General features: G+C 42.2%; 1 protein-coding gene across 1 annotated transcript in view; it reads right to left on the minus strand.

The window, feature by feature from the left end:
• Nucleotides 1-27922, minus strand: part of EML6 (EMAP like 6) — a 352660-nt gene that overhangs the window by 193026 nt on the left and 131712 nt on the right. Inside the window, exons 3-6 of the mRNA XM_060187640.1 lie at nt 19110-19269; nt 14095-14193; nt 7440-7508; nt 2573-2758 (exon numbers count right to left, since the gene is read on the minus strand). Of these exons, the coding sequence (XP_060043623.1) occupies nt 2573-2758; nt 7440-7508; nt 14095-14193; nt 19110-19269 (514 nt within the window). The remainder of the gene's footprint in view (nt 1-2572; nt 2759-7439; nt 7509-14094; nt 14194-19109; nt 19270-27922) is intronic.

Raw genomic sequence — 27922 nt, forward strand, 5'->3', positions numbered from 1 at the left:
ACATAATGGAATACTACTCAGCTACTAAAAATGATGACTTCATCGTTTTCAACCCATCTTGGATGGAGCTTGAAAAAAATCATGTTGAGTGAAATAAGTCAGAAACAGAAGGATGAATATGGAATGATCTCACTCTCAGGAAGAAGTTGAAAAACAAGATCAGAAGAGAAAACACAAGTAGAACCTGAACTAGAATTGATGTATTGCACCAAAGTAAAAGACTCTGGGGTGGGTTGGGGGGAGAATACAGGTCAAAAAAGGATGACAGAGGACCTAGTGGGGGTTGTATTGTTATATGGAAAACTGGGAAGTGTTATGCATGTACAAACTACTTTATTTACTGTCGAATGTAAAACATTAATTTCCCAATAAAGAAATTAGAAAAAAAAAAAAGAGGTCTTCCATGTGACCAGCAACTCAACTCCTGAGCATCTATCTGAAGAACACAAAATTATTAATCCAAAAAAAGAAAGAGAGTACGTATGTGTATTCATTCCAATACTTTTTTAAGTTTTTTAATATTTATTTTTCCTTTTGTTGCCCTTGTTGTTTAACCTTGTTGTGGTTACTGATGTCGTTGTTGTTGGATAGGACAGACAGAAATGGAGAGGGGAGAGGAAGATAGAGGGGGAGACAAAGACAGACACCTGCAGACCTGCTTTACCGATTGTAAAGTGATTCCCCAGCAGGTGGGGAGCCAGGGGCTTGAACCGGGATCTTTACGCCAGTCCTTGCACTTTGCACCACCTGCACTTAACCCGCTGCACCACTGCCCGACTCCCCATTCCAATGCTTTTGACAACAATCAAGATATATAGACAATCACCCATATGCCTAACAACAGACCAGCAGATATAGAAAATGTAAAAAAAAAATGTATAGATAAAATGTTACTCATCTACTAAAAAGTATTAAATTTCACTTTCTGATACAACATGGACAGAGCTGGAGGTGATCATGTTAAGCAAAATAAGTCATGAGGAGAAGATAAAATCATCTCACTCATATACAGAACATAAGGAAACAAACAGAAAGGAAAGAAGCTAAGTCAAACAAAAACTTGGAGGTTCTTACTCAGAGCTGAGGTGATCAAAGTGGGAGGGGACAGGAAACCTTCAAGTGACAATTGAGAGCAGGATAGTAACACCTGGCTGATGACCATGTTTTATGGTAGTACTCAATCTGATGAGAGGTGAAACTATCCCCTAAAATAGACACTCTTGAAAACTGTTACCTTAACTGTAAAAAAAAAAAAAAAAAAAAAAAAAAAGCTTGAAAAGTATTGCTCTGACCACTGGTCACACCCATTTGGGAACACCATCATAAGCCCTTTTGTGGGTTTCTTCAGGACCATACCTTCACCATGAATTAGCAATGGTTGGAACTGTCTCACTCTCCAAAGGGAGGGAAGCTGGCTCAACCTACTTTTCTACTGGAGGAAGACTGGTCTTGAAATGAGTGCAGTCTGGAATGTTTCCAGCTGTAATCATGAGCTGCAAGCTCAGACTAACAGGGACTCAGAGGTTACACAGGCTCCTGTGCTAAATATAAATATACATGGGCCTGGGGCCAGGTGGATGGGGTAAATAGTTAATTTTATTAATGAATTTTCTTCAAAATTGAGAGCTACTCTCTGCCCTAACCCGACTTTCTAGCTTTATTCTCAACTCTGACACCATCTTCTCAGACAGTATTTTTGTCCAACTCCATGTTAGTTATCAAACTCAAGCAAAAACTACAAAAGTCATAGTCCCCTAGGAACATAAACCTAAAACAGACTTACTCATTTCTTTCCACCCTAAGATTTGTATTATCATCTGTTCTATTCCTACTTTTTGGTTCATATTCATTAATCACTTTGTCCTGCTTTATATCTTATTGCCTTTCAGTCACCAAGTGGCAGACATTACCTTGACACCATCCTGAATTCCCTGGGCAGATGACCTCACCTGTGTTCTGGATCCTCACCTCGCCAGAGCCCTACCCGACTAGGGAAAGACAGAAACAGGCTGAGGGTATGGATTGACCTGCCAACGCCCATGCCCAGTGGAGAAGCAATTACAGAAGCCAGACCTTCCACCTTCTGCACCCCATAATGATCCTGAGTCCATACTCCCAGAGGGATAAAGAATAGGGAAGCTTCCAATGGAGGGGATGGGACATGGAACTCTGGTGTTCGGAACTATATGAGATTGTACCCCTGCTATTTTACAATCTTGTTAATCATTATTAAGTCACTAATAAAAATTTTTTTAAAAAAGAACTACTGGTCTGAGATGAAACTAATGAAGCAGTTCTAGCTCTGACAAGCTGCTTCTGATAAAGAAAAAACTAACTAGCCTGTCAATATTTGAGGTGAAGGCTAATTAAGTTATTAATGATACCAACAACATATTTAGGTGAGTAACAATAACTTGGAAACTCTTTCATGATTCTTTTCATGAATGTTTAGGGAGTATGCAGAAGAGCCCACAGATCCTAATACAAGGGGGCAGGCAATCAACAGCATTTTGTGTTTTTAACTTATCAACTGAATCATCCATCAGACTCCCACATGGGCATGAATACTCACACTGTGTGCTCCTTGAATGGTGCGGAGTAAATTGAGCCCTTTCCAGACATAGATGTCACCATTTAAAGCACCAGAGTAGGTAATATCTTCTTTGGCACATGCAAGGCAAAGAATGGTCTGAAGATCCCCCATCTTGCCAAATATCCCTCTTTTTGCAGTCAGGGCATTTCCACATAGTGTCCAGAACTAGAAGGTGAAGGACAAAATAAGTAGATTCTCAAAAAAGAGTATTCTGAAGCATGGCTTTGTTAATATATTCTTGCATGTGTTGTGCATATTGCATGTCATCTGCATCAGCTAAGACTCACCTCTCCAGAGCCCTATCCCACTAAGGGAAGAGAAGAAACAAGCCAGGGGTTATGGATCTACCTGCCAATACCCATGTCCAGTGGAGAAGCAATTACAGAAGCCAGAACTCATACCTTTTGTTCCATATAAAGAATGTTGGTCCATGCTCCCAGAGAGATAAAGAATAGGGAAGCTTCCAAGGAAAGGGAATGGGACATGGAACTCTGGTGGTGGGAACTGTATGGAAACGTATCCCTTGTTCTCTTATAATCTTGTCAATGATTACTAAGTCATTAATAACAAAGGGGGGGACAAGCAGTGCTGCACCAGTGTAAAGGCACACAGTACAAAGTGCAAGAACCAGCACAAGGATCCTGGTTCAAGCCCCTGGCTCCCTACTTGCAGGGAGGTTGCTTCACAAGCAAGATGCAGGTGTCCATCTTGCTCTCTCATTCTCTATCTTCTCCTCTTCTCTTCATTTCTCTCTGTCCTCTCCAAAAAAAAATTAAAAATTAAAAAAAAAACACGGCTGCAGGAGCAGTGGATTTGTAACGCCACCACTGAGCCCCAGTAGTAAGCCAGTGATAAAAATAAGGGGGGGGGGAGGCAGGAAGCCACTGGGAAACTCCCCATGGTTATAAAGAATGAAGACATTTCACTCTAAATATTTCACATGCATGAATTTATAGCACTGTATAGTCATGGATATCTCCTGTCATAATTGAGGAACTCTTATATTTTTATTCTTTTTTTTAAAAAAAGATTTATTTTATTTGATAGGACAAAGAGAAATTGAGGGGGGGAGACAGGGAGAAAGAGAGACACCTACAACCTTGCTTTAACACTTGTGAAGCTTTCCTGCTACAGGTGGGGACCAGGGGCTTGAACAAGGATAAAAAATAATCTGTGAGGGGGGTCAGGCAGTAGCCCAGTGGGTTAAGCATACATGGCATAAGGATCCCGGTTCAAGCCGCAGCTCCCCACCTACAAGGGGTCTTCACAGGCAGTGAAGCAAGTCTGCAGGTGTCTATCTTTCTCTCCCCCTTTGGCTTCCCCTCCTCTCTCGATTTCTCTCGGTCCTATCCAACAACGAACAACATCATCAACAACAATAATAATCACAACAAGGCTACAACAACAAGGGCAACAAAAGGGGGAAAAATGGCCTCCTGGAGCAGTGGATTCATGGTGCAGGCACTGAGCCTCAACAATAACCCTGGAGGCAATAATAATAATAATCTGATGAAAAGACAGGTCCTTGTGCTTCACACTATGTGCGCTTAACCTGGTACATTACTACCTGGCTCCCTCTCTCTCTCTCTCTCTCCCTATCTTCCCCTTCCCTTTCAATTTCTGACTGTCTCTATCCAATAAAATAAGAATAATTTAAAAAGTCACATGAAAGCATTTTTGGAGTGCATCAAAGATTTGGTATTCAAAGACTCAGCCTATGTATTAAAAAGACTCAGTCTATGTTCTAAAAAGTTTGAGACATATGATCAATTTTTCCCCTCTCATATTAATTAAATAGTGGTTTATATGACTACACTTTAATAGGAGTGATGATATAGACCAGGTCCCCTGATATAGAGCATATGTTCACACGTGTCCATAAACCAGGGAAAAATATATACCTGAAAGCAGAAGTACACAAGAGTCTGCAGTGAGTACCTCCCAACACTTCATCTGCACTATTCCAGTCTTTCGGTCCATGATTGTTCAACAATGTGTTTGGCTTTGTACGTTAACTCTCTTTTCAGCCACCAGGTTCCAGATGCCAGCGTGATGCTGACCAGAATTCCCTGGACTGATGACCCCACCAAAGTGTCCTGGAGCCCTGCTTCCCCAGAGCCCCAACCTACTAGGGAAAGCAAGAGGCAGACTGGGAGTATGGATCGACTAGTCAACGCCCATGTTCAGTGGGGAAGCAATTACAGAAGCCAGACCTTCTACCTTCTGCAACCCACAACGACCCTGGGTCCATACTCCCAGAGGGATAGAGAATGGGAAAGCTATCAGGGGAGGGGATGGGATATGGAGATCGGGTGGTGGGAATTGTGTGGAGTTGTACCCTTCCTACCCTATGGATTTGTTAATTTATCCTTTCTTAAATAATAATAAAAAAAAAGATTTGGTATTCAACTTGTGACTGAAATCATTCAATGAATGTTAGGCAAGTTTTAGGAAGAAAGATGGAGGTCTAGAACTGGACACGGTGAATATAGGTAGCAAAAATAGTTTGCTGAGACTTGCTGAGGTGTGTTGTGAATTTCTTTCTTTTGAAGCAAAAGTATTGATAATAAAGAATGGTTTAGTGGCACTTGCAGATTCCCATATTCCAGATGAATAAAAATACTTGTCTTTGCTTGGAAGAAAAAAGGTTTACTAACAAACAACAAACTCAACAGGATAAGCAACTCTATCTGAAATTAAGTTCAACAGTTTTATCTGTCCCCCACTCTTTTTTTTTAATTAAGTGATTAAAGTTCATATTAACTAAACAGCTAATGTACTGTTTTGAATAATCTGTAGGGCTTATGGAGAAAAGTTAAGCCATGATAGTTTATTAAGGAGGTAACTTCTAATGGGAAAAAGTCTACACAAGAAGCCAGAAAATGAGTTTTTAAGTCATATCTGCAGCATTATTATGTGATCCAAAGGAACTGGAACAGGAATTAAAATTACTGTGCCATTACAGATTCAGACACTGTTTCAGTAATTCTCTTAAGAAATTCCAGGTGAAGTAATACCCTTTCTTCCCTAAAAAATTAGAAATTTCAGTCTCAGAGAGACTCAAGAGTTTTCTCTGAGTCAGGACCAGGATTCCAAGTCAAATATCTTCATGGGTTTGTCTTCCTCACTGTGGAAGCTACAAGGTGGGTGATTTTCTCCTAGACCAGGGTCTCAGTTTCAGCAGGCAGTTCAACCCAGCTGAAACTCAACTCATCAAAAACTCACAAATTTGGGGGGGGGGAGGGCCCTAGACTTAAAGCGCACATGGTGTAAGGTGCAATGACTGGTGCAAGGATCTGAGTTTGAGCCCCTGGCTCCTCACCTGCAGGGGGGAGGTCAATTCACAATGGGTGAAGCAAGTCTGCAGGTGTCTATCTTTCTCTCCCCATCTTCCCCTCCTCTCTCAATTTCTCTCTGTCCTTTCCAACAGCAGCAGCAGCAGCAACAACAACAACAACGGGGAAAGATGGCCTCCAGGAGCAACAGATTCATAGTGCAGGTAACGAGCCCCAGCAATAACCCTGGAGGGGGAAAAAAAAACCCTCACAAATTTCTCTACTTGTGGCTGAAAGAACAACTCAGTGCCTCTGCCATCTCTTGGACAGATTTGAAACCTGAGGGCAGATAGATAGCTCTGATTAATAAAAATTCAAGAAAATTTACTATTTAATGTTATAATATATTCAATGGGCAAATTCTTTTAAACATACAGGTTCTCTTGATAATAAAATATCATTACTAAAGAAAATAATGACAAATGTTGACCATATTATTTATGGTCCAAGGTAATTTCTGCTCTCCCATTCCATGATTCGCAAATTAATTCCTAAGTGCAGCCTTTCTCCTAACCTTTGCTTCCTTCTAAGCTCTTCCCTGCCAAGCTCACCTGTAGACCAAGGCTCAGCTCAGATGACATCCACTCCCTGGGACACACATCATTCCTCTCTAATGGGGGAATCTCTCTAACCTTGGGTCATGCCAGTTTTGCCCCCTCTCAGGAAATTTTCAGCAAATTTAAAATAGGGCCAGGTTTTATTGCTTCCCAAAGTACAAACTGAACAAATGCTTATCAAGCTCAGTGAGTTTTCTAGCCTTGCAGGTGAAGTGAATAGAGCCCAAGGAAGGTTCTTCTAACTGCGGCTCAAACAAAAACCTCCTGTATTTTTCAGCAGGCATTTCTCAGGCTAACACCAGATCTTACATGCATAATAAATACCTCATAATACCTCATAGTAAATGTCTTTTTGCATTACTTTGACAATAATTTTAAAATAGGGAAAATGTCTAGCTCATTCATCAGCTCACTGCTTAGATGTAAGTTTTACACTCTCAGATAATAATCTGATTTATTTACTACGTACACACAAAGCTAGAAAAGTATACATCTGGAAAAAATATAGTATTTTGTCTATCTACCACGCTTGCTGCTTCTACTTTGCTAGCTTGTCTCTTGTTTCTTGGGGGTAGAGAGAGTGTGTTTATACATATATATTTTTTGAACTTATGCACAATGATTCAGTTATGTTGAACTTACATCTACATGGTTAACCGTCATAATTCCTCTGCTTTTAGCATCAGCATTTAGTTAGTATTTGAATCACTAAATGTTCCTTTTCCACTGCCTGCTGCTTCACTTGACTGTATGTCTATTGCACTTGTAGAAGCATGGCAGCAGCTGATAGCAGGGCAGTTCAAGGCCAGAAATGCAGGTAAGGCGGCTCTAAATTTAAGGGGTGGGGGAGGGCTGGTGAATGTGGAAGTTACATTTACCAACATCAGATTATGTATACATATACAGACATCTTTCATACAAAGTTCCAACATCGATTTTAACGTGCTCCATTACCTTTATATGTTTCACTCCACAGCTCACCACTCTGTTTGGCTGATATGGATCCCAGGAAATATCAAAAATCTGTTTGAAAAAATTAAAAAGTTGTAATTCTGGTCACTAATGTGTTTTTTGCCTTCTTCAGAGATACCAGTCCAACTGTGAAAACTCTACCTTAACATTAAAATACAATGTTACCTACACAGTTTGAAAAAATGGAGGCCCTGGGCTGAGCCAGGAGACAGCTAACACAGCTTTGATTGTTTCATGTTTACTTACTGAGTGAGGGAAGAGGCGATTAACTGAAAACAAGCAATCACTGAAAACAAACTGTGTCCAGTGCTATTGGTGTCTCTCTCTCTCTCCCCGTCTCCCCCCTACTTGTGTCTCACCCTCTATAAAAAAAAAAGGGTGGAGGTAAGTGACAGAGTTGTGGTACAAGTACTAAGCTCCATCAGTAATCTTGGCAGTATAAATAAATAAAACAACCTGGGGAAGGAAAATGGTGTGTTTTTTAAATTTTTTTTTTTATTTATTTTCCCTGTTGTTGCCCTTGTTTTTTTTTTTTTTATTATTGTTGTTACTGATGTCATCATTGTTGGATAGGACAAAGAGAAATGGAGAGAGAAGGGTAAGACAGACACCTGCAGACCTGCTTCACCACCTGTGAAGCGACACCCCTACAGGTGGGGAGCCGGGAGCTCAAACTGGGATCCTTACGCCGGTCCTTGCACTTTGCACTACCTGCTGCGCTACCACCCGACTCCCAAATAGTGTGTTTCTATCTGAGATAAATAAATCCATATTATTTGGGGCAATTTTTTTTTTAATCAAACCTTCTTTTTTTACTCTTTATTTGATAGAGACAGCCAGAAATAGAGAGAGGGAATGGGGTGCTACAGAGGGAGAGAGACAGAAAGACACCTGCAGCCCTTGCTTCACCACTCGTAAAGCTTTTCTTTTGCAGGTGGGGACCAGGGCTGGAGCCCAGGTTCTAGGGCACTGTAACATGTGCACTCAACCAGATGCACCCGGCCCCTTAATCAATCTTTTTTTTTCCTTTATTGGGGAATTAATGTTTTACATTCAACAGTAAATACAATAGTTTGTACATGCATATCATTTCTCAGTTTTCCATATAACAATACAACCCCCACTAGGTCCTCTGTCATCCTTCCTTAATCAATCTTTCTATAGCTCTCTACAATACTTTTAAAATACTTTGGCAGGGAGTTGGGCAGTAGCTCAGTGGGTTAAGCGCATGTAGTGCCAAGCGCAAGGACCACAGTAAGGATCCCGGTTCAAGCCCCCAGCTCCCCACCTGCAGGGGAGTTGCTTCACAGGTGGTGAAGCAGGTCTGCAGGTCTTTCTCCCCCCGTCTTTCCCTCCTCTCTCCATTTCTCTCTGTCCTAACAACGACATCAATAACAACAATAATAACTACAATAATAAAACAACAAGGGCAACAAAGGGGAAAATCAATAAATATTTTAAAAATACTCTGGCAGTAGCTTTTCACTAAAAATATTTAGAAAATGCTTTATTGTTTCTCAAGTAAAATATGTTCAATAGCTAACTACAATTTAATGTGGCCGGCAGTTTCTAGTAGTTAAGAGAAGTGAATATTCCCTAACCTAATTATCTGGCAACAACTTAACCCCCAGTAAGGAGCACTACAAACCATCAGAAAAAGAAGGGGGACTGACACCCACATTCAGCAAAATGAAGCAATCATAGACCATAATAAAGAGCACTATGAAAAACAGCACCTGGCTCAAGTACCAAGTACCTTTGAGGTCTCAGTACTCATTTGGCTGTGTGAGCTGAGCTAAGAGTCTTAGAATCTTTACCCTTAACCTCTAAAATGAGTGACATCATCTCAGCTCTGTTATGACACTAATTTAGATGATGTGAGCACCAGGCTATGAAATACTCACTATACACAAATAAGTGCTACAGGTGAAATATTTCAGTCACTAAAATAATATTGAAGACATTCATTTGACCACAGCAGCCATTGACACTGGCATCAGTAACAAAGAGTAAATACTATATAGGACACAAAATATGGGGTCTAAAAATATGTAAAGTATTTTTATTTATTTATTTATTCCCTTTTGTTGCTCCTGTTGCTTTTATTGTTGTTGGATAAAATAGAGAGAAATGGAGAGAGGAAGGGAAGACAGAGAGGGAGAGAGAAAGATAGACACCTGCAGACCTGCTTCACCGATTGTGAAGTGACTCCCTTGCAGGTGGGGAGCTGGGGGCTCGAACCAGGATCCTTAAGCTGGTCCTTATGCTTTGTGTCATGTGCGCTCAGCCCACTGTGTTACCACCCAACTCCCTTACATAAAGTATTTTTTAAAAGAGAATTTTACAGGGGGTCGGGCTGTAGCACACTGGGTTAAGCATACATCACGCAAAGAGCAAGGACTGGTATAAGGATCCCAGTTCAAATCCGCGGCTCCCCGCCTGCAGAGGGGTTGTTTCACAGGCAGGGAAGCAGATCTGCAGGTGTCTATCTTTCTCTCCCCCTCTCTGTCTTCCCCTCCTCTCTCCATTTCTCTCAGTCCTATCCAACAACAACAATGATAAATAACAAGGGCAACAAAAGGGAAAAAATAGCCTCCAGGGGCAGTGGGATTCATAGTGTAGGCACTGAGCCCCAGCAATAACCCTAGAGGCAAAAAAAAAAATTAAAACATTCTAGACTTTGGGGACAAGGTGGTGGTACACTTGGTTAAGCATACATGTCACCATGTGTAAGGGCCTGGTTTCAAGCCCTGGTCCCCACCCACAGGGGGAAGCTTCATGAGCAATGAAGCAGTGCTGCAGCTCTCTCTCTCTCTCTCTCTCTCTCTCTCGCTTTCTCTCTCTCCTCTCAATTTCTCTCTGCTCTATCAGACATATAAAAATAAAATAATCAATAAACATTCTAGACTGTTAAAAAATTAAAGATTCCTCACTAGAATAGCACCGTACTTTTTATAAGCTACTCCTAACTGGAAAGCATATACTGCATTAACAAAACCAAAGGAACTCTCTTATGAGGTCACAACATAAATAGAAAACAGCAATATCCAAAAATATACCATCACAAGTATTATCAACCTGTTCAGTAAGTAGTAAATACAGCAATTAACCAGTAAACTAGTGCTAACATGGAGGTGGGATAGAACCTCAGGCTCAGGCAAAAACTAATAAAATCATGGGACCTTTGAAATATACCTAAAATAGACCTTCTAGCTATTTCCAAAATGGAGACCCCAAATCTCCACCTTCAATATTCCAGCCTTTAGGTACATGATTAGTCAACAATTTGTTTGGCTTTATATATTAACTTACTTTTCAGCCACCAGGTTCCAGATGCTACCATGATCAGACCAGACTTCCCTGGACAGAAAACCCCACCAATGTGTCCTGGAGCTCCACTTCCCCAGAGCCCTTCCCCACTAGGGAAAGAGAGAGACAAGCTGGGAGTATGGATGGACCAGTCAATGCCCATGTTCAGCGGGGAAGCAATTACAGAAGCCAGACCTTCCACCTTCTGCATCCCACAATGACCCTGGCTCCATACTCTCAGAGGGTTAAAGAATAGGAAAGCTATCAGGGGACAGGATGGGATATGGAGTTCTGGTAGTGGGAATTGTACCTCTCTTATCCTATGGTTTTGTCAATGTTTCCTTTTTTTATAAATAAAAATTTAAAAAAATATGTAGCCAGGGTCATGAACCACTGTGAAAATCAGTGAGCATGAGGGGGTGCAGGCCACTTCCTACAGTACAATTCTACTGCTGCTCACTCCTGGAATATCTAAGGACTTAAATCTCAAATACAGCAGCCTAGGAGGTGGTGCAGTGGATGAAGTCTTTGACCCTCAACCATGAGGTCCTGAGTTCAATTACCAGCACTGTATGTACAAGAGCAATGCTCTGGTTTTCACTTTCCTTTCTCTCATCAAAGAATAAATTAAGTCTTTAAAGGGGCAGGGTAGTGGTGCATCTGGTTGAGCACAGATGTGACCAGGTGCAAGGACCCAGGTTCAAACCCCATCTCCAACTGCAGGGAGTAAAGCAGTAAAGCAGTGGTGCATGTGTCTCTCTGTCTCCCCATCTTCCCTTTCCTTCTCAACTTCTATCTCTACCAAATTAATTTAAATATATATATATACATATATATATATATATATATATATATATATTTTTTTAGTCTTGAGTACAGGGGGCTGGGCAGTGGCAAACTTAGTTGAGGGACCTGGGTTCAAGCCTCCACTCCCCACCGCAGGGAGAAAGCTTCACTAGTGAAACAGGTCTGCAGATAATCTCTTCCTCTATGTCTCCCCTACCCTCTTTCTCTCTGTCCAATCAAATAGAAAAGAAACTAAAAAAAGGAAAAATGAGCACTGGGAGCAGTGGATTCTTCATATAAGAACCAAGCCCCAGCATATGATAACCCTACTGGCAATTTAAAAAAAAATCCTGAGTATATTTTTGCCTATATGTAACAAGTATGAGATTCCTTTAAAATAATTCTCCCTGGGAGTTGGGTCGTAGCGCAGCAGGCTAAGCACACATGGCTCAAAGCACAAGGACCGGCGTAAGGATCCCAGTTCCAGCCCTCAGCTCCCCACTTGCAGGGAGGTCACTTCACAGGCAGTGAAGCAGGTCTGCAGATGTCTATCTTTCTCCCTCTGTCTGCCCTTCCTCTCTCCATTTCTCGCTGTCCGATCCAATAACAATGAAATTAATAACAGCAACAATAAAAAAACAAGGCAACAAAAGGGAATAAGTATTTAAAAAAATAATTTAAAAATAATAATTATCCCTAAACAAATGTACCATTCACAAACCAAGCAAATAATTCAGAGTTCAAGATAAGTAAGAGACAATATATTTAATATTTACCTAGGGCTTCATTGTACATGATCATTTATATTGTGCATAAACATACAGCAACTAGGAATTGATGTTAGGAGGCCATTCAAATTCATTTTCAAATTAGAAAATCAAGACGTAACATAGGCCAGTTATTTTAATCATACAAGATGCTGGTCAAACAGATGACTGATCAGTTAATGCATAAACCTATTTCCAACTATAGTGAGAGAGAAAGATAGAGAGAGAGAGAGAGAGAGACCGGGGGGGGGGGGGGAACCACGGTTACTAAAGCTTCGTTTAAAGCAGTAGGGCCAGGCTCAAACCTGGATCCATACATGGAAAAGTAGCACATTATCTAAATGAGCTATTTCAGCAGGCCTACATAATAAGCCTGTTTCATCTGCTATCCTGCTGAGACCACCTAGATTATCATCTCTCAGCACAATGACTTAAATCTGAATGATAGGAAGATTACCATCTATCCTCAAGGTTCTAAAGTGTAACAAAGTTATTACTTTTATTTGAAATTCAAATAAATATAATTATAAACATCTTGTGAATATCATTTTCTAACGAGTATTTCCATTTCTAATTAAACACATCAAATCTTCAATTCAATTCTGTAATGGTTTTATGAAGTATTAAAACATGCTTCACCTATAAAAAGTAATAATCTAAATATGGGGTCTAATCACCAGAAGAGGTCATGTGAGTACAGGTACTGATCATTAATTGATTTTTTTGTTTGTTTGTTTGCCACCAGGGTTACTGCTGTACTGCTGTAGTTAGGTGCCTAGACGAAGAATCCACTGCTCCCAGCAGCCATATATATATATATATATATAGCCATTTTTTATTTGATAGGACAGAGATAAATTAAGAGGGATGGGAAAACAGAAAGGAAGAGAGGGGGCCCAGGTGATAGCACAGTGGTTTACACACACATGGCATGAAGTGCATGGACCAGAGTAAGCATCTTGGATTGAGTCCCCAGTTCCCCACCTGCTGGGGGGTGGGGGGGGGTCACTTCACAGGCGGTGAAGCAGGTCTGCAGGTGTCTATCTTCCTCTCCCCCTGTCTTGCCCTCCTCTCTTGATTTCTCTCTGTCCTGTCCAACAACAGTAATGGCAACAATAACAACAAGGGCAACAAAATGGGAAAAATGTCCTCCAGGACCAGTGGATTCGTAGTGCAGGCACGGAGCCCCAGGGAGGCAAAAAAGAAAAAAGAAGGGAGCCGGGCCGGTAGCGCAGTGGGTTAAGCGCAGGTGGTGCAAAGCACAAGGACCGGTGTAAGAATCCCGGTTCGAGCCCCCGGCTCCCCACCTGCAGGGGAGTCGCTTCACAGGCGGTGAAGCAGGTCTGCAGGTGTCTGTCTTTCTCTCCCCCTCTCTGTCTTCCCCTCCTCTCTCCATTTCTCTCTGTCCTATCCAACAACAACAACATCAATAACAACAATAGTAACTACAACAATAAAAAAAAAAGAAAGGAAGAAACAAAGTAAGACATCTGCAACATGGTTTCAGTACTGGTGAGGCTCCCCCCCTGCAAATAGCAACCAGGTGTCTGAACCCAGGTCCTTGTGCAAGGTGGCACGTGGGCTCTACTAGGTATACCACTGCTTAGGCCCCTAATTTTTTTTTAAATATTACCTTCTGAGATGGATTTTTACAGAAAAAAAAAGTCTACATGTGGTCAATTTACTTTTTGAAATGTGACAGTACTTGAAAAGCTGCCTAATAATTCCCTCCTAATTAGGGAGCCTCCAGGCCTGATTCAATAAGGTTTTCTTACCCGGTCAGAATGGCCAGTGGATGAGGCCAGAAGTTTTCCCTTCCTCCAATCCCAAATGCAGACTGTGTTTTTGGCATCCAGTCCCACAGAGGCCAAACGCTAAAAAATAAAAGCAGTTAATAGTTGAATATGACAAGACTTTCTCCAACCTGTGCCTTTAAACACATGGCTACAGCTTAGTTACTTTACGGCAGAAAGCAAAATCTCATGTCTCCAAAATCCACCCTATCTGCTGAAATTTCAAAAACCTCAAAGGCACAACCCATTCTTACATTTATTAACCAATTAACCAGTAAGTTTAAGTTAGTATGGGGGCAGGGGGCAAGATTACTGAATTCTATATTCTTATATACATGAAAAACAAGGGCAAAAATCTCATGAAGTTTCTGATTAGTCAGCATAAAATTATATGACCATGAAGGACAGGTGTAAGTTCCTAAATTTAAGATCCTAGTGTGAGAATCTGGGTTTCAGGGCCGAGTGGTGGCACACCTGGTTAGACACACACATTACGTTGCACAAGGGCTCAGGTTAAAGTCCCTGGTCCCCACCTGCAAGGCGAAAGCTTCACGAATGGTAAAGCAGCACTGCAGATCTCCTCTCTCTCTCTCTCTCTCTCTCACTCTCTCCCCATCTCTCTCTCTCCCCCTCCTTCCCACTGAATTTCTCTGTCTCTATCCAATAATAAATAAAAGATTTTTAAAAACTTAGTTTTAAGAAAAAAAGAGAGAATCTGGGTTTATATCATCCATAGCCTTGAGAAATTACTAAAATAAAAGGATTTTACAAACACAGAGAATAAATCCCGTGTGTGTGTGTATGTGTGTGTGTGCATTTGCCTGCCCTGCTATTTTTTAGTTCTTCAGAACTTTCAAAATTTCACAAATATTTGAATTGACTGGAGGAAAATGTGTAATTTCAGTAAACATAATTTTGTACCTCACCTCACAAGTTACTAGGATTCAGATAAAAACTTGACCTCTAAAAGAAACAAAAATCCAACACATGTAAGCACTACAAAAATCAAGTGTCAACACAAATATTAAGAGCCCCAAAAATCTGAGCTTTTAGCAATACGCCATTTGTCAGGTAAAAAGAGGAAAATACCAAGTCAAACTCATTTATTTTCACAACCTAATAATGCTAATCGGCAGCCTTTGAGCTAAGATGAGGGGAAACTCCTCTGACATCTGTAATCAAGGGTCTACTACTATTGATTACTTGATAAATGAGCCATTTTTATGCCTCTTACTGTGCTTGAGATAAGTATTCAAGTTCTGTGAGTGATTACTTCTCTCCTAAATGCAGTCTGACCCTCTGTACTACTGGTATTGAGTCTAGACTAGCCATAAGACCATGAAAAACTGACCTCAGGGCCAGAGGTGGCAGCACACCTGGTTGAATGCACATGTTACAGTGCACACGGACCTAAGTTCAAGCCCTAGTCCCCACCTGCAAGGGGAAAGCTTCACAAGTGGTGAAACAGGGCTGCAGGTGTCTCTTTGTCTCTCTCCCTCTCTATTCCCCTATTCCTCTCAATTTCTGGTTGTTTCTATCCAATAAATAAATCAAGATTTAATTAAAAAAAAAACTTGATTTCAAATCTCAGCTTTTTCATCTGTAAAATACTGAAATATTGACATTGTAATTTTCCTGTGGACCAGTGAAATAACCTAAGCAAAGGGTTTTAGAAACACGGTGTAAGTATCTGAGCATATGTGTTTTTTTGGTTACATTTGCATGTGTGAGTGCACAGAATGACTGTCAAAAACGACAAGGTAGATACATGTGTTGTCATGCAGAGGCTATTAAGGTTTCCTCACTAAATATGGGCACATTAGGAATGTTGAATATAAAATGATGCAGCAGGCTGTTTCAAAATGTTCCCTTAAGAGGGACTGGATGGCGGTACACTTGGTAGAGCACACATACAAACAGGCACGAGGATGCAGGTTCAAGCCCTTGGTCCCCACCTATCATAGGAGAACTCTCACAAGTGGTGGGGTAGTGCTGCAGGTAAGGTATCTCCTCTATCAACAAAACAAAACAGTCAAGAAACCACTGAAAATAGTAAAAGAAAATGCACTATTGGGTAGGGGAGATAGCAGAATGGTTATTCAAAAAGACTTTCAAGCCAGTGGCACCATAGTTCCAGGTTTAATTCCCCACACCACTTTAAGACAAAGCTGGCAGGACTCTGTCTTTATCTCTTTTTTTTTAATTATCTTTATTTATTTATTGGATAAAGACAGCCAGAAATCAAGAGAGAAGGGGAGAAACAGAGAGGGAGAGAGAGAGCGAGACACCTGCAATACTGCTTCACCACTTGCAAAGTTTTCCCCCTACAGGTGGGGTCCAGGGGCTTGAACCCAGGTCTTTGTGCACTGTAATATGTCTGCTCATCCAGGTGTGCCACCACCCGGCCTCCTAGTCTCTATCTCTATCTTTCTGTATCTCTTATTAAAATACCATAAATAAAATATACTTTTAAAAGGAGAGCCATTATTATAATTCTTTATATTCAATAAAATTTTATTTTGGATAGAGACAGGGAGAAGTTGAGAGGGTTAAGGGAGAAAGAGACACCTGCAACTCTGCTTCACCACCTGTGGGGCTTCTCCCCTGCAGGTGGGGACCAGGGGCTTGAACCAGGGCATAGCACATAATAACGTGCACTGTACCAGATGCACCACTACCAGGTCCCCCATTATTCTAATTTTTAATTAAAGGTTCCAGTCATAGAAATTATTTGAAAACATAGATGTATTCATTTCCACACAAGAAATTTTAAGTGGTTGAATTCCATTTGGCTTTTGCTTTTTTACACACACACACAAACACACACACATAAACATGGCAATTAACATGTAAGCAAGGGCAACAGAGTAAAAAGCAAATTTCATGGCTGAGAAAGAACCATTTGTAGTGACAGGCCCCACAGCTAGCCATCTGAAAAGGATTTCTATTGCCTTTTGTTGCTTATGAGATGATGGGCCTCAAAAGCTACAAATAAATCACTGAATTCTGGTGCACTCTGTCCAGAGAATAAGACAGACCTGAAGCAATCAGCTTCCGCAAGCGATGCAATTCATTACGGCAGACAATGGCTGACACTTAAATGCAGGCCGTCCATTCCTATCTTCTCTTCTTTAACACAATGTAATAAGTAGCACAAAGAATGAAACACTGAAGTTGGATTTCTCTTGGTGGCATTACATTTTTCCTTTTCCTTTTTGTTTGTTTGTTTGTTTTTGTTTTTGTTTTTGCACCAATGTTATCTCTGGGCCTCAGTCCCTACACCACAACTCCCAGCAACCTCTTTTTCTTTTCCTTTCTCTTTCTGATAGAGACAGAAACAGGTGGAGCGAGAATGGAAGAGAGAAAGAGAGACACCATCGACACTGCTCTTCTGCTCATGAATTTTGCTCACTGCAGGTAGGGGGCCAGGGACTTGAACTCAGGTCCTTGATCATGGTATCATGTGCACTCTAACCCATACATCACTACATTTTTCTTTATTTTTATAAAAATTATTTTATATTTATTGGCTAGAGACAGAAATTGAAAGAGGAGGAGACAAGAGAGGGTAAGAAACAGAGAGACACCTGCAACACTGCTTCACCATTCATGAAGTGGGACCAGCGGCTGAAACCTGGGTCCTGGTGTAATGTAACATGTGCACTCATCCAGGTGCACCACCACCTGGACACCACCTTACCTACATTTTTCTTACTAATCATCAGAACAAGTACTTAGTAAAGATTGTTTGTTAGCTAGGAAGGTTGTCAGCAGATAGAATGCATGTTTTGTAGACCTAAGGTTCCTAGACCAGGGAGATAGCATGATAGTTATGCAAAAAGGCTTCCATGATGGTGGAGGAGCGGGCGGTAGTGCAGCAGGTTAAACACGCATGGTGCAAAGCACAAGGACCGGAGGAAGGGTCCCAGTTCAAGCCTGCAGGAGGTCATTGCACAAACAGTGAAGCAGGTATGCAGGTATCTTTCTCTTCCCATCCTCCCCACCTCTCTCGATTTCTCTCTGTCCTATCCAACAACAATGACAGCAATAACAACTATAATAACCACAACAGCGATAAACAACAAGGGCAACAAAATGGAAAAAAATAGCCTCCCAGAGCAGTGGCTTCATAGTGCAGGCACTGAGCCCCAGCAATAACCCTGGAGAAAAAAAAAAACTTTCATGCCTACTGAGTGAGAAATAGAGATAGGTAAGTAGACAGACAGACAGACAGACCTGTAGCAACCCCCTCCACTACTCTTCAAGCTTCTTCTCTGCATGGCTTTGCTTTATTTGTTTGTTTGATAAAGTTCTAACACTTGTTTTTTCAATTGATGACATTAACTTTGGGTACTTTGGTACTGGATGTGGTGTAATACACATTTAAAAGGTGAGAAACTATTTTCAAAACTTATAGTTTGAAAACCAAGATTACATCACAACAATTAAAATTTATAGATTTAAAAAAAAGATTAACTGTATGAAGATGAATTAAGACATCATTTGAGATAAGGCCAATGTAACCCTGATATGCAAAGGATAGCAGCATAAAATGGGAGAGAATGAGTAAGCCTGCGAGTTATTGTAAACAAAAGGATAAATAGCCATGAATCAGTGACTGCCTGAAATGGTGGGGGTATGTCAGGAGAAGGGGGAGTTAGAACTAACATCAGGGCAAAGACCTAAAGAGGATTATTTGGGAATGAAAGGAATGGGAACCAGGGTGCTGCTTGGGGCAGTAGCATTGTTAAAGGACTTGACCAGCATGAGTTTATGCCTTCCTTTCTGGAGGCTTTTCTGTCAGATAGTAAGACTAGGGGACTGCAAAGTGGGACCTATTCAGAGCTGGGTCTTAGTGGCAGACCAGAAAAAAGGATCAAATAGTTTTGCAGGAACACCAGGAGGCCACTGAAGTTCTACCTTGTTTGTATATATAATCATTCTAAGTGGCAGCTGAGAAGTCGCTAAAGAAAAAAGAAGCAGAGAAAGATACACACCTGTCCATCTGAGTCAAAAGCCAGGCAGGCAACTCCATGTGTGTGGACATCTTTAAGAATAGACACAGTCTGGACATTATAGGAATCCCATATGCATATATATGGCTCTTTCCCAACTTGGCCAGTTGCAACAAGAGTTTTATCTGGGTGTAAGGCAAGGCTGAAAGAAAAAAGAAACAAAAAGGTATCTTTTCACATTGTCCAACAGAAAAAAGGTAAAAGAAAAAAAGCAATTACCTTTTACTCAAATGTGTTTCTGTGAAAATTAAGACACAGAAGCTCTACTTAAATTAGGTCAGGAAACTTAAAGAGTGGTGCCCACTTGTAGTCAACAAACTACAAGATCCACAGACCTTACCTCTCCAACAGGAAGTGCCTCAGTGGAAGGGAAGGAGGTGGTGCCTCAGGGCCCACTAACAACTCCCCAAAAAACTACTGAGTGGAGAGCAGAGGGAGGGAAGGCTTTTGTTTTAAAAATATGCTTGTACAACCTATTGGAGCCTGCAATTTCTAAATTGCCATGTTGTTACTGTTTCCAAAGAAACCCACTTCATTGGTAAAGTGACAGATAACTCCATGAGATCAACATTTTGTCATTTTCATCATCTACCAACATCATTTCAAAGAGCCTGAAATACCCCAAAGTAATTAATTGCCTGGCTGGTTTAAATAGAAACACAAAGCTCAGACAAAAGAGCCTTGTCTGGCACAGGGTGACAACTGATTTTGCTGCATCTTTATTACCCACTTGGTTACTCTTCAAATTCCATCAGGAGAACATCTTCTACATGACCCTATCATTGCTTTATGTCATAATATTTACTTACTGATTTTCAAAACATTTCTCAGGTTTCAAGTTAGCTTTTGACTTTCCTTTGAAGAAACACACACACACACACACACACACACACACACTAAGAGAAACTGCACTTCTCGGAATTAATCAAGCTAGCTTACAGAGCAGCTCTGGGTACCACCTTCATTAGGACTGCAAAGCACAGAGGGGTTCTGAGTCAAGTGCCCTGTCTGAGTCTGCTGCCACACACTACGTATTTTAAAAGGAACTTTCTATTCTACATAGCTCACTGCAACACAAGAGGACTGACAACTAACATTACTAGGCTTGTAGTTTATGTAGCAGCCTAATCGAAATACCACTTGGCTAGATGATAACTAGAATTGCAAGGAGTCTGTAGCAGTGGAAGGAGAAACAACAATAATAATCCTAAATGAGAAATGACACTATGTCCTTTTCTTTGGGGTGGAGGGGGGTGAAGGGGAGAAGCACTGGTGTCGGATGCGTCGCGGGGGAGAGAGAAGAGACCAGGAACTCATGGCAGAGCGGGAATGCAAATCTTTATTCATGCGGATGCTCCAGAGTTGGTGTGAGCACAGCGGTTTAAGCCACGTGGAGCTAGCAAAATGGCCGCCTCGCACTATGCCCACCAGCCCTTTTCCAGGTCTTCTCCAGGTCAAGAAGAGAAATAAAGGAGCAAAACTGGAATAGCAGAGGGTTTTATGGGGTAAAAACCGGAAGTGGGAAGTTGGAAACAGAAATGGCTAGGAAAGGGGGTGGAGAGAGGCAAAAGGCATGCTGTGAAGGTGGAAGCATCTTTAGCAACTGTTGCAATGGTTTTAACTGAATTAGCAATACCCTGAGGGGATAACGTAGTGGGGATATTTCAGGCAAAATGATTATGTAAGCAGAGCAGGGGGGGGCTGGCTTTAAGGCCCAACATACTGGGACTTCAGTACATACATTGCTCCAACCTTCCCAGTAACCATTTTTAATTTTTTCCTTTTACCTTTGGCTGCTACAGCATGAAAGAGATAAATAGAGAGGGAGAGGAAACCAGAGAGGAGAGATACCTCAAGCATGGTGGTGTGCATTACCAGGTGAGCCAACACCCAGTCTATCCACAAAGTCTTTTTTTTTATTTTTTTATTTGTTTTTTATGTTGTTGTTGTTAGATAGGACAAAGAGAAATGGAGAGAGGAGGGGAAGACAGAGGGGGAGAGAAAGACAGACACCTGCAGACCTTCCTGTGAAGCGACTCCCCTGCAGACAGGGAGCTGGAGGCTCAAACCAGGATCCTTACACCAGTCCTTGCACTTTGCACCACATGCGCTTAACCCACTGCACTACTGCCCAACTCCCTATCCACAAAGTTTTAAAGTTACTGTGTATAGAAGGTGTGCTTTCCTAAAAATAGAAGTAGGAATTTTTTAGATACTCGTTTTTATTTTTGATAGGACACCAGCTGCCCTGCTTCACCATGTGAGAAACTTCCCCTGCATATAGGAACTGGGGGCTTGAGCCTGAGGGGTAAAAAAAATTTTTTTTTGAGATTTTTTCTTTCTATGCCTTGATGCTTTATTTATTTATTTATTACTGAGGGGGTTGTGGGTTATCCTGGACTCTCTGCCTCCCTGGCCACTGGTGGCAAAGACTGGGGCAGCCCCTAGGGGACCTGGGGGGCCCTGGTGATGAGGAAGAGTGTGTGGACAGGAATCACACAACTTGCTCCGGGAGAAACTTCAGTGAGACAACTCGTTTACCGGCGGTACAAGCAAGCAGATATACTCAGGTTTCATTATAAAGGTTGAGGTAATCATTAATCCATACACAATACAGAGTTAAATCCTCACCTATCAAATATTTGATCACAACTGGCAAGTTACCATATAAGGTCTGGTCATGAGCTCACAATACATAGGTTAGGTAGGCTTTTTTTTTTTTCTTTCTAAGGGTTAATTACGAGCACCTCAGGGCAGAGGGAAGGGGGCAATTAAGCAAAGCCAGGATATTTGCAGTGGGTTTTGGTTGGCCATTCACAGTAATTCATGGCCTTTGTTCAAAGGGAATGAGAAAGCATGTGCAAGAAGGTTCCCAGTCCAGAAAAGCCCATCCACCATAAGTTCACGAGGTCAGACAAGGACCTGCATACCGCCCCTCTAGGAAGGAGGGGGCTCGGGGTCAACCTGCTCAGACTCTCATGGAAATAATGGCTTGGACTTCCCAGACAGTGGGCCCTTCCCCACAGGGGGTGAATGCTTTACAGTGCAATCACTGACATATGCATACATTTTTACTATGTTAATGGGTCCCCAAATTTTTCTTCCTACTCTCCCACTCCCTCCCAAGAGTCCTTCGCTGTAGTACAATAGGGAAAAAAATTTAAAGCATGAATACATTACCTATATGAAAAAAATTAGCAGATGGTATTATTTACAAAAGGAACAAAAGTATAACTAAACAAAAGTAAGATTTATTTCTTGAGAGACTGAGAAAAGTACAAAGTGCCAGGGACGGGAGCTGGGTCCTCATCCAGGCCAGTCTTGCATCCTACAACTACTAAGCAACTGCCTCCCTGGCCACTAGAAAAAGAATATTTGAGATGATGTTGATTTACAAGCCTGTATGTCTTAGGGGGTACAATTTCATACCTCTTGTATTTACCACACCATACCCACCACCAAAGTACCAAATACTTTTTAAATTCAGTGTCTGTTCATATGGCTAACAAAAATAGAACAGTTTGCCCTTTTCAGTTTTCAGCATGATTTTAATAAGAGTACATGATCTGAAATCACACAGTTGGGCTTCCATACTGGCTGCCCCCCACCACCTGTGAGTCTTTCAACATTTTCCTTGACCTGTTTTTGTCTCAGGGCCCTTATCCATAAAAGAGTGATTATATAAATATATAATATAATGAATAAAGGTGGTATTTGCTTTTGCCAGAGCACTACTCAGCTCTGGTTTATGGGGGTACAGGAAACTAAACCTAGCACCTCAGAGCCTCAGGCATGAAAGCCTTTTTGCATAGTCATTATGCTATCTCCCCATCCCCAATAAAGAACATATATATTCTTTTTTCCTTGATTGGAAGATAAACACTATTAAAATGACCATTCTACCAAAAGCAATCTACCAAGATCTCAATGGTATATTTCAAGGAAGCTGAACAACTTTCCCAATGTCTTGGGTGGAACCACAAATAGCCAAGGCATGTCTGAGAAAAAAAGGAGAAAAATGCAAGTATCATACTCCCCAACTTCACCTCATACTACAAAGCAATAGTAATCAAAACAGTGTGACACTGGAATAAAAATGGACACTTGGATCAATGGTGCTGAACTGAGAATCCAGAAATGATGAGCCCACACATATACATATGTGGATACACATACCAAGATCCTTACGTTGAATAGACAGTTTTTTAGTAACTAAATACACCTGCCATGGGGCTGGGTGGTAGCACCGAGGTTAAGTGCACATAGTACAAAGCGCAAGGATCCCGGTTTGAGCCCCCTGTTCCCCACCTGTGTGGGGGGGTGTCAATTCACAAGCAGTAAAGCAGGTATGCAAATGTCTGTCATTCTTTCCCCCTCTCTACCTCCCCCTCTTCTTTCAATTTCTCTCTGTCCTATCCTATTAAAAAATGGGGAAAAAATGGCTGCCAGGAGCAGTGGATTCATAGTGTAGGCACTGAGCCCCAATGATAACCCTCAATGTGTGTGAGAGTGTGTGTGTGTGTGTGTGTGTGTGTGTGTGTGTGTGTGTGTGTGTGAGAGAGAGAGAGAGAGAGAGAGAGAGACAAGACATGCCCCACAGACATATGAAGAAATGCTCCACTTTACTTATTAGAGAAATGCAAATTGAAACTACACTGAGATTCTACCTTACACCTGTAAGAAAGACCTACATCAACAAAAACAGGAAATGACAGCTGCTGGCAAAGTTGTGGAGAAAAGGGACTCTTCTTACACTGCTGGTGGGAATGCAAACTGGTGCAACTCCTTTAAAAAACTATATGGAGAGACTATAAATAAATAAAAAGGGTATGATCCAGCAATACCATTCTCAGGTATTTATATGGAGGACAGCAACACTAAATGGAAGGGAAATATGCACCCCCATGTTCACAGCTGCATTATTCACAATCGCCAAAGAGTGAAAGCAGCCTAAATGCCAATCAACAGGTGACTTGCTAAAGAAGTTATGTGGTATATACTCTATAGGATGTTACAGTCAAAAAAGATGATAGCGTCCCCTCTGGGATAAAATAGATGGAACTGGAGGTCACTGTGTTTAGTGAGTAAGGGGTAGAAGACAACTACCGGATGATTTCATTCACATGTGGAACATAAGGGACTGATCTACACGAATCTGCAAAAAACAGGGGCCAGGTAGTGTCACACCCAGTTGAGTGCACGCATTACCATGTGCAAGGACTGGGGTTCAAGCTCCCACTCTCCACTTGGAGAAGAGACACTTCATGAGTGGTGAAGCAGGTCTTCAGATGTCTATCTTCTATCTCCTCCTGTCCTCTCAATTTCTTTCTGCCCTATCAAATATATATTTTTTTAAAAAAAGGAAAAAAAAAAAGAAAAAAATAAGCCACTGAGTGAGGTGGATACACAGCACTGATACTGATCCCCAGTGATAACCCTGATAAAAATTTTAAAATTTATAAAATAATAAAGTAAAAAAAAAAAAAAGAAGCAAAGAGGCTGTGAGAACTCTAGTGGTTATGTGTGGGAGGGTGAGAACACACAAACTTTGGTGATGGGGTGGTGTAAAACTACATCCTGTACTGTCAACACCCATGTTCAGCGGGGAAGCAATTACAGAAGCCAGACCTTCCACCTTCTGTATCCCACAATGACCCTGGGTCCATGCTCCCAGAGGGATAAAGAATAGGAAAGCTATAAGGGGAGGGGATGAGATATGGAGTTCTGGTGGTGGGAATTGTGTGGAACTGTACTCTTCTTATCCTATAGTCTTGTCAGTGTTTCCATCTTATAAATAAATTAAAAATTTTGGGAGCCAGGCGGTGACACAGTGGGTTAAGCGCACATGGAGTGAAGCTCAAGGACTGGCGTAAGGATCCTGGTTCAAGCCCCTAGCTCCCCGCCTGTAGGGGAGTTGCTTCACAAGCGGTGAAGCAGGTCTGCAGATGTCTATCTTTCTCTCCCCTGTCTTCCCCTCCTCTCTCCATTTCTCTCTGTCCTATCCAACAACAACAACGACTATAAATAAAGGCAACAAAAGGGGAAAAAAATAAAAAGTTTCTAAAAAAAAATTTTTTTTTTAAAGAAAAAATAAATCAATAAGGGAGTTGGGCGGTAGGGCAGCGGGTTAAGCACAGGTGGCGCTAAGCACAAGGACCAGCGGAAGGATCCCGGTTCGAGCCCCCGGCTCCCCACCTTCAGGGGAGTCACTTCACAGGCGGTGAAGCAGGTCTGCAGGTGTCCGTCTTTCTCTCCCCCTCTCTGTCTTCCCCTCCTGTCTCCATTTCTCTCTGTCCTATCCAACAATGATGACATCAATAATAATTACAACAACAAAAAACAACAAGGGCAACAAAAGGAATAAATAAATTTTTTTTAAAGTTAAAAAAAATAAAATAAATAAATAATAACATTTTTTAAAGAGCTACATCCTGTAATCTAACTTCTTGTAACCCATTAACTACAAATACGGAAAACATTTTAAAAATACACACATTCTGGTTCACCTTTGGCTCTGTCTGATCCCCCCAATTCTGTAGCAACCAACTCCTCTTGACTTTCACGCTGGTGTTCACTCCACTGAGCTCCCTTTATGCCCCTCCCAAACTGAGTACCATTTTCCACACAGGACCCCCACCCAGTGTTACCCCCTTTCCTCAACAATATCACTCCTGGCCCCTTGTGCCTTGATACACAGAGCAGGAGCTCCCAGGACCGCTGCTCCACAGATAATCAGCCTAGCTACTGGCTCTGAAGTCTGAGGCTGCTGCACCTGTTTGCTCTTCACACTCAGCACTCTGGAACCTGTTTTTCTTTTTTTTTTTTTTTTTTTTGCCTCCAGGATTATCACTGGGGCTTGGGAGCAGCAATAGGAATCCACTGCTCCTGGTGGCGATTTTTTCCCATTTTATTGGGTAGGACAAAGAGAAATTCAGAGGAGAGGGGAAGACACAGAGGAAGAGAGAAATAAAGACACCCCAGTCCTTGCACTTAGTACTATGTGCACTTAAGCGGGTGCACCACTGCCCACCTCCAACCTGTTTTTCTTCTAAAGCAAATGAGTTGCACCTGGAGCCCACTGAGATAGGTGCAGTCTTAGGCTGGGGCTGGGGTCTACTAAGCATCCAGGCAATCAGAGGATGGTAGAATTAGCCCCCAGGCTTTGCTGCCATGACTAGCTTCCCACAGGGGATCTTGGGATTTCAGGAATGCACGAGGAGTCCTGGCAAGGGAAATACCTGAGGGCCCCAGGTGCCTCATCAGCAAGGAAATTGGCTCACACTAACTTTGAAGGAAACCTCAATCCTCCTCATACATGTATCCAGCCTTTTTCTCCCCCCCCCACCAACTCCTCTCCCCACCCCAGCAACAGTGCAGGACACTGCACCCCAAGGGTCCAGTCAGGTGTTGGGGACAGGTCTCTGGCCTAGACTGGTACATGGGGTGGGACCAGGAGTGAGCTGGGGACTGACTGCAGTCTGTTACCTCCTGAGAGGGTAAAGTGCCTGGGGAAGCCATCTGGGCTTCTAGCACAGTCTCTAGGGCTCCAGTCCAATGGCTGCAAAGGTCCAAGGCCCCAGCAATCTGAATTTACCATTCATTTAACATCCCCAGAGGCCCCGCTGTTCCTCCATGCTGCAGCCAAGTATGAAGAATTCTTCCCAAGAGGCTAAGAGAATGCCCAAGTGAGTTTCTCCATCTTTCTACTGACAACAGCCACAGGCAGTATACTCTCCTCCTGACCTGACCTGGCTTCTTCACCCAAGCTGCTCTACTAGTAAGATTTTTCCTTCATCTCATCTAGTAAATTTCATTAGGGGGTTGTGGTGGGGGGGGGGTCTGCTTCAAGAGGGAGGGAGCATGTTTCCTTTTCAGGAAGGCAAAAAGAAAAAGAAAAACAACAACAAAAAAGCAAGGTCAAGGTGTTCCTTATGGCTTTGGCAGTTGGTGGAAAGTGAGAGCCAGGGAGCTGGTTGATGGCTCACCTGGTTAAGTGCACATAGTATGAAGCTCAAGGGCCTATGCAAGAATCCAGGTTTGTTCCCCCCCATCCCCATCTGCAGGGGGGATGCTTCTTGAGCAATGAAGCAGGTCTGCAGGTGTCTATCTCCCTCTCCCCCCTCTCAACTTCTCTCTGTCCTATCCAATAAAATGGGGAGGGAGGGGAATGGCCACCAGGAATAGTGGACTCATGGTGCAGGCACTGAGCCCCAGTGATATCCCTGGAGACAAAAAAAAAAAAGGAAGGAAGGAAAGAAGGAAGGAAGGAAGGAAGGAAGGAAGGAAGGAAGGAAGGAAAGAAGGAAGGAAGGATAGAAGGAAGGAAGGAAGGAAGGAGGGATAGAAGGAAGGAAGGGAAGGAGGGAGGGAGGGAAATAAAGGAGGAAAGAAAGATAAATACCTGCAAGCCTGCTTCACCACTCATGAAACGTCCCCCATGCACGTGAGGAGTGGGGATTTGAGCCTAGGTCCTTATGCTTGGTAATATGTTCACTGAACCAGGCGTGCCACCCCCAGGCCCCCTATACTGTTCTTTAAATCATCTTGTCTCCATGACTTCCCTGGGCAGATGACCTCACCAATATGTCCTGGAACCCCACCTCCCCAGAGCCCTGCCCCACTATGGAAAGACAGAAACAGGCTGGGGATATGGACTGACCCGTCAACACCCATATCCAGTGGAGAAGCCAGACCTTCCACCTTCTGCACCCCATAATGATCCTGGGTCCATACTCCTAGGGAGATAAAGAATAGGGAAGTTTCCAATGGAGGAGATAGGATACAGAACTCTGGTG

The sequence above is a fragment of the Erinaceus europaeus genome, chromosome 3 (assembly GCF_950295315.1).
Source record: "Erinaceus europaeus chromosome 3, mEriEur2.1, whole genome shotgun sequence".
Lineage (NCBI taxonomy): Eukaryota > Metazoa > Chordata > Mammalia > Eulipotyphla > Erinaceidae > Erinaceus > Erinaceus europaeus.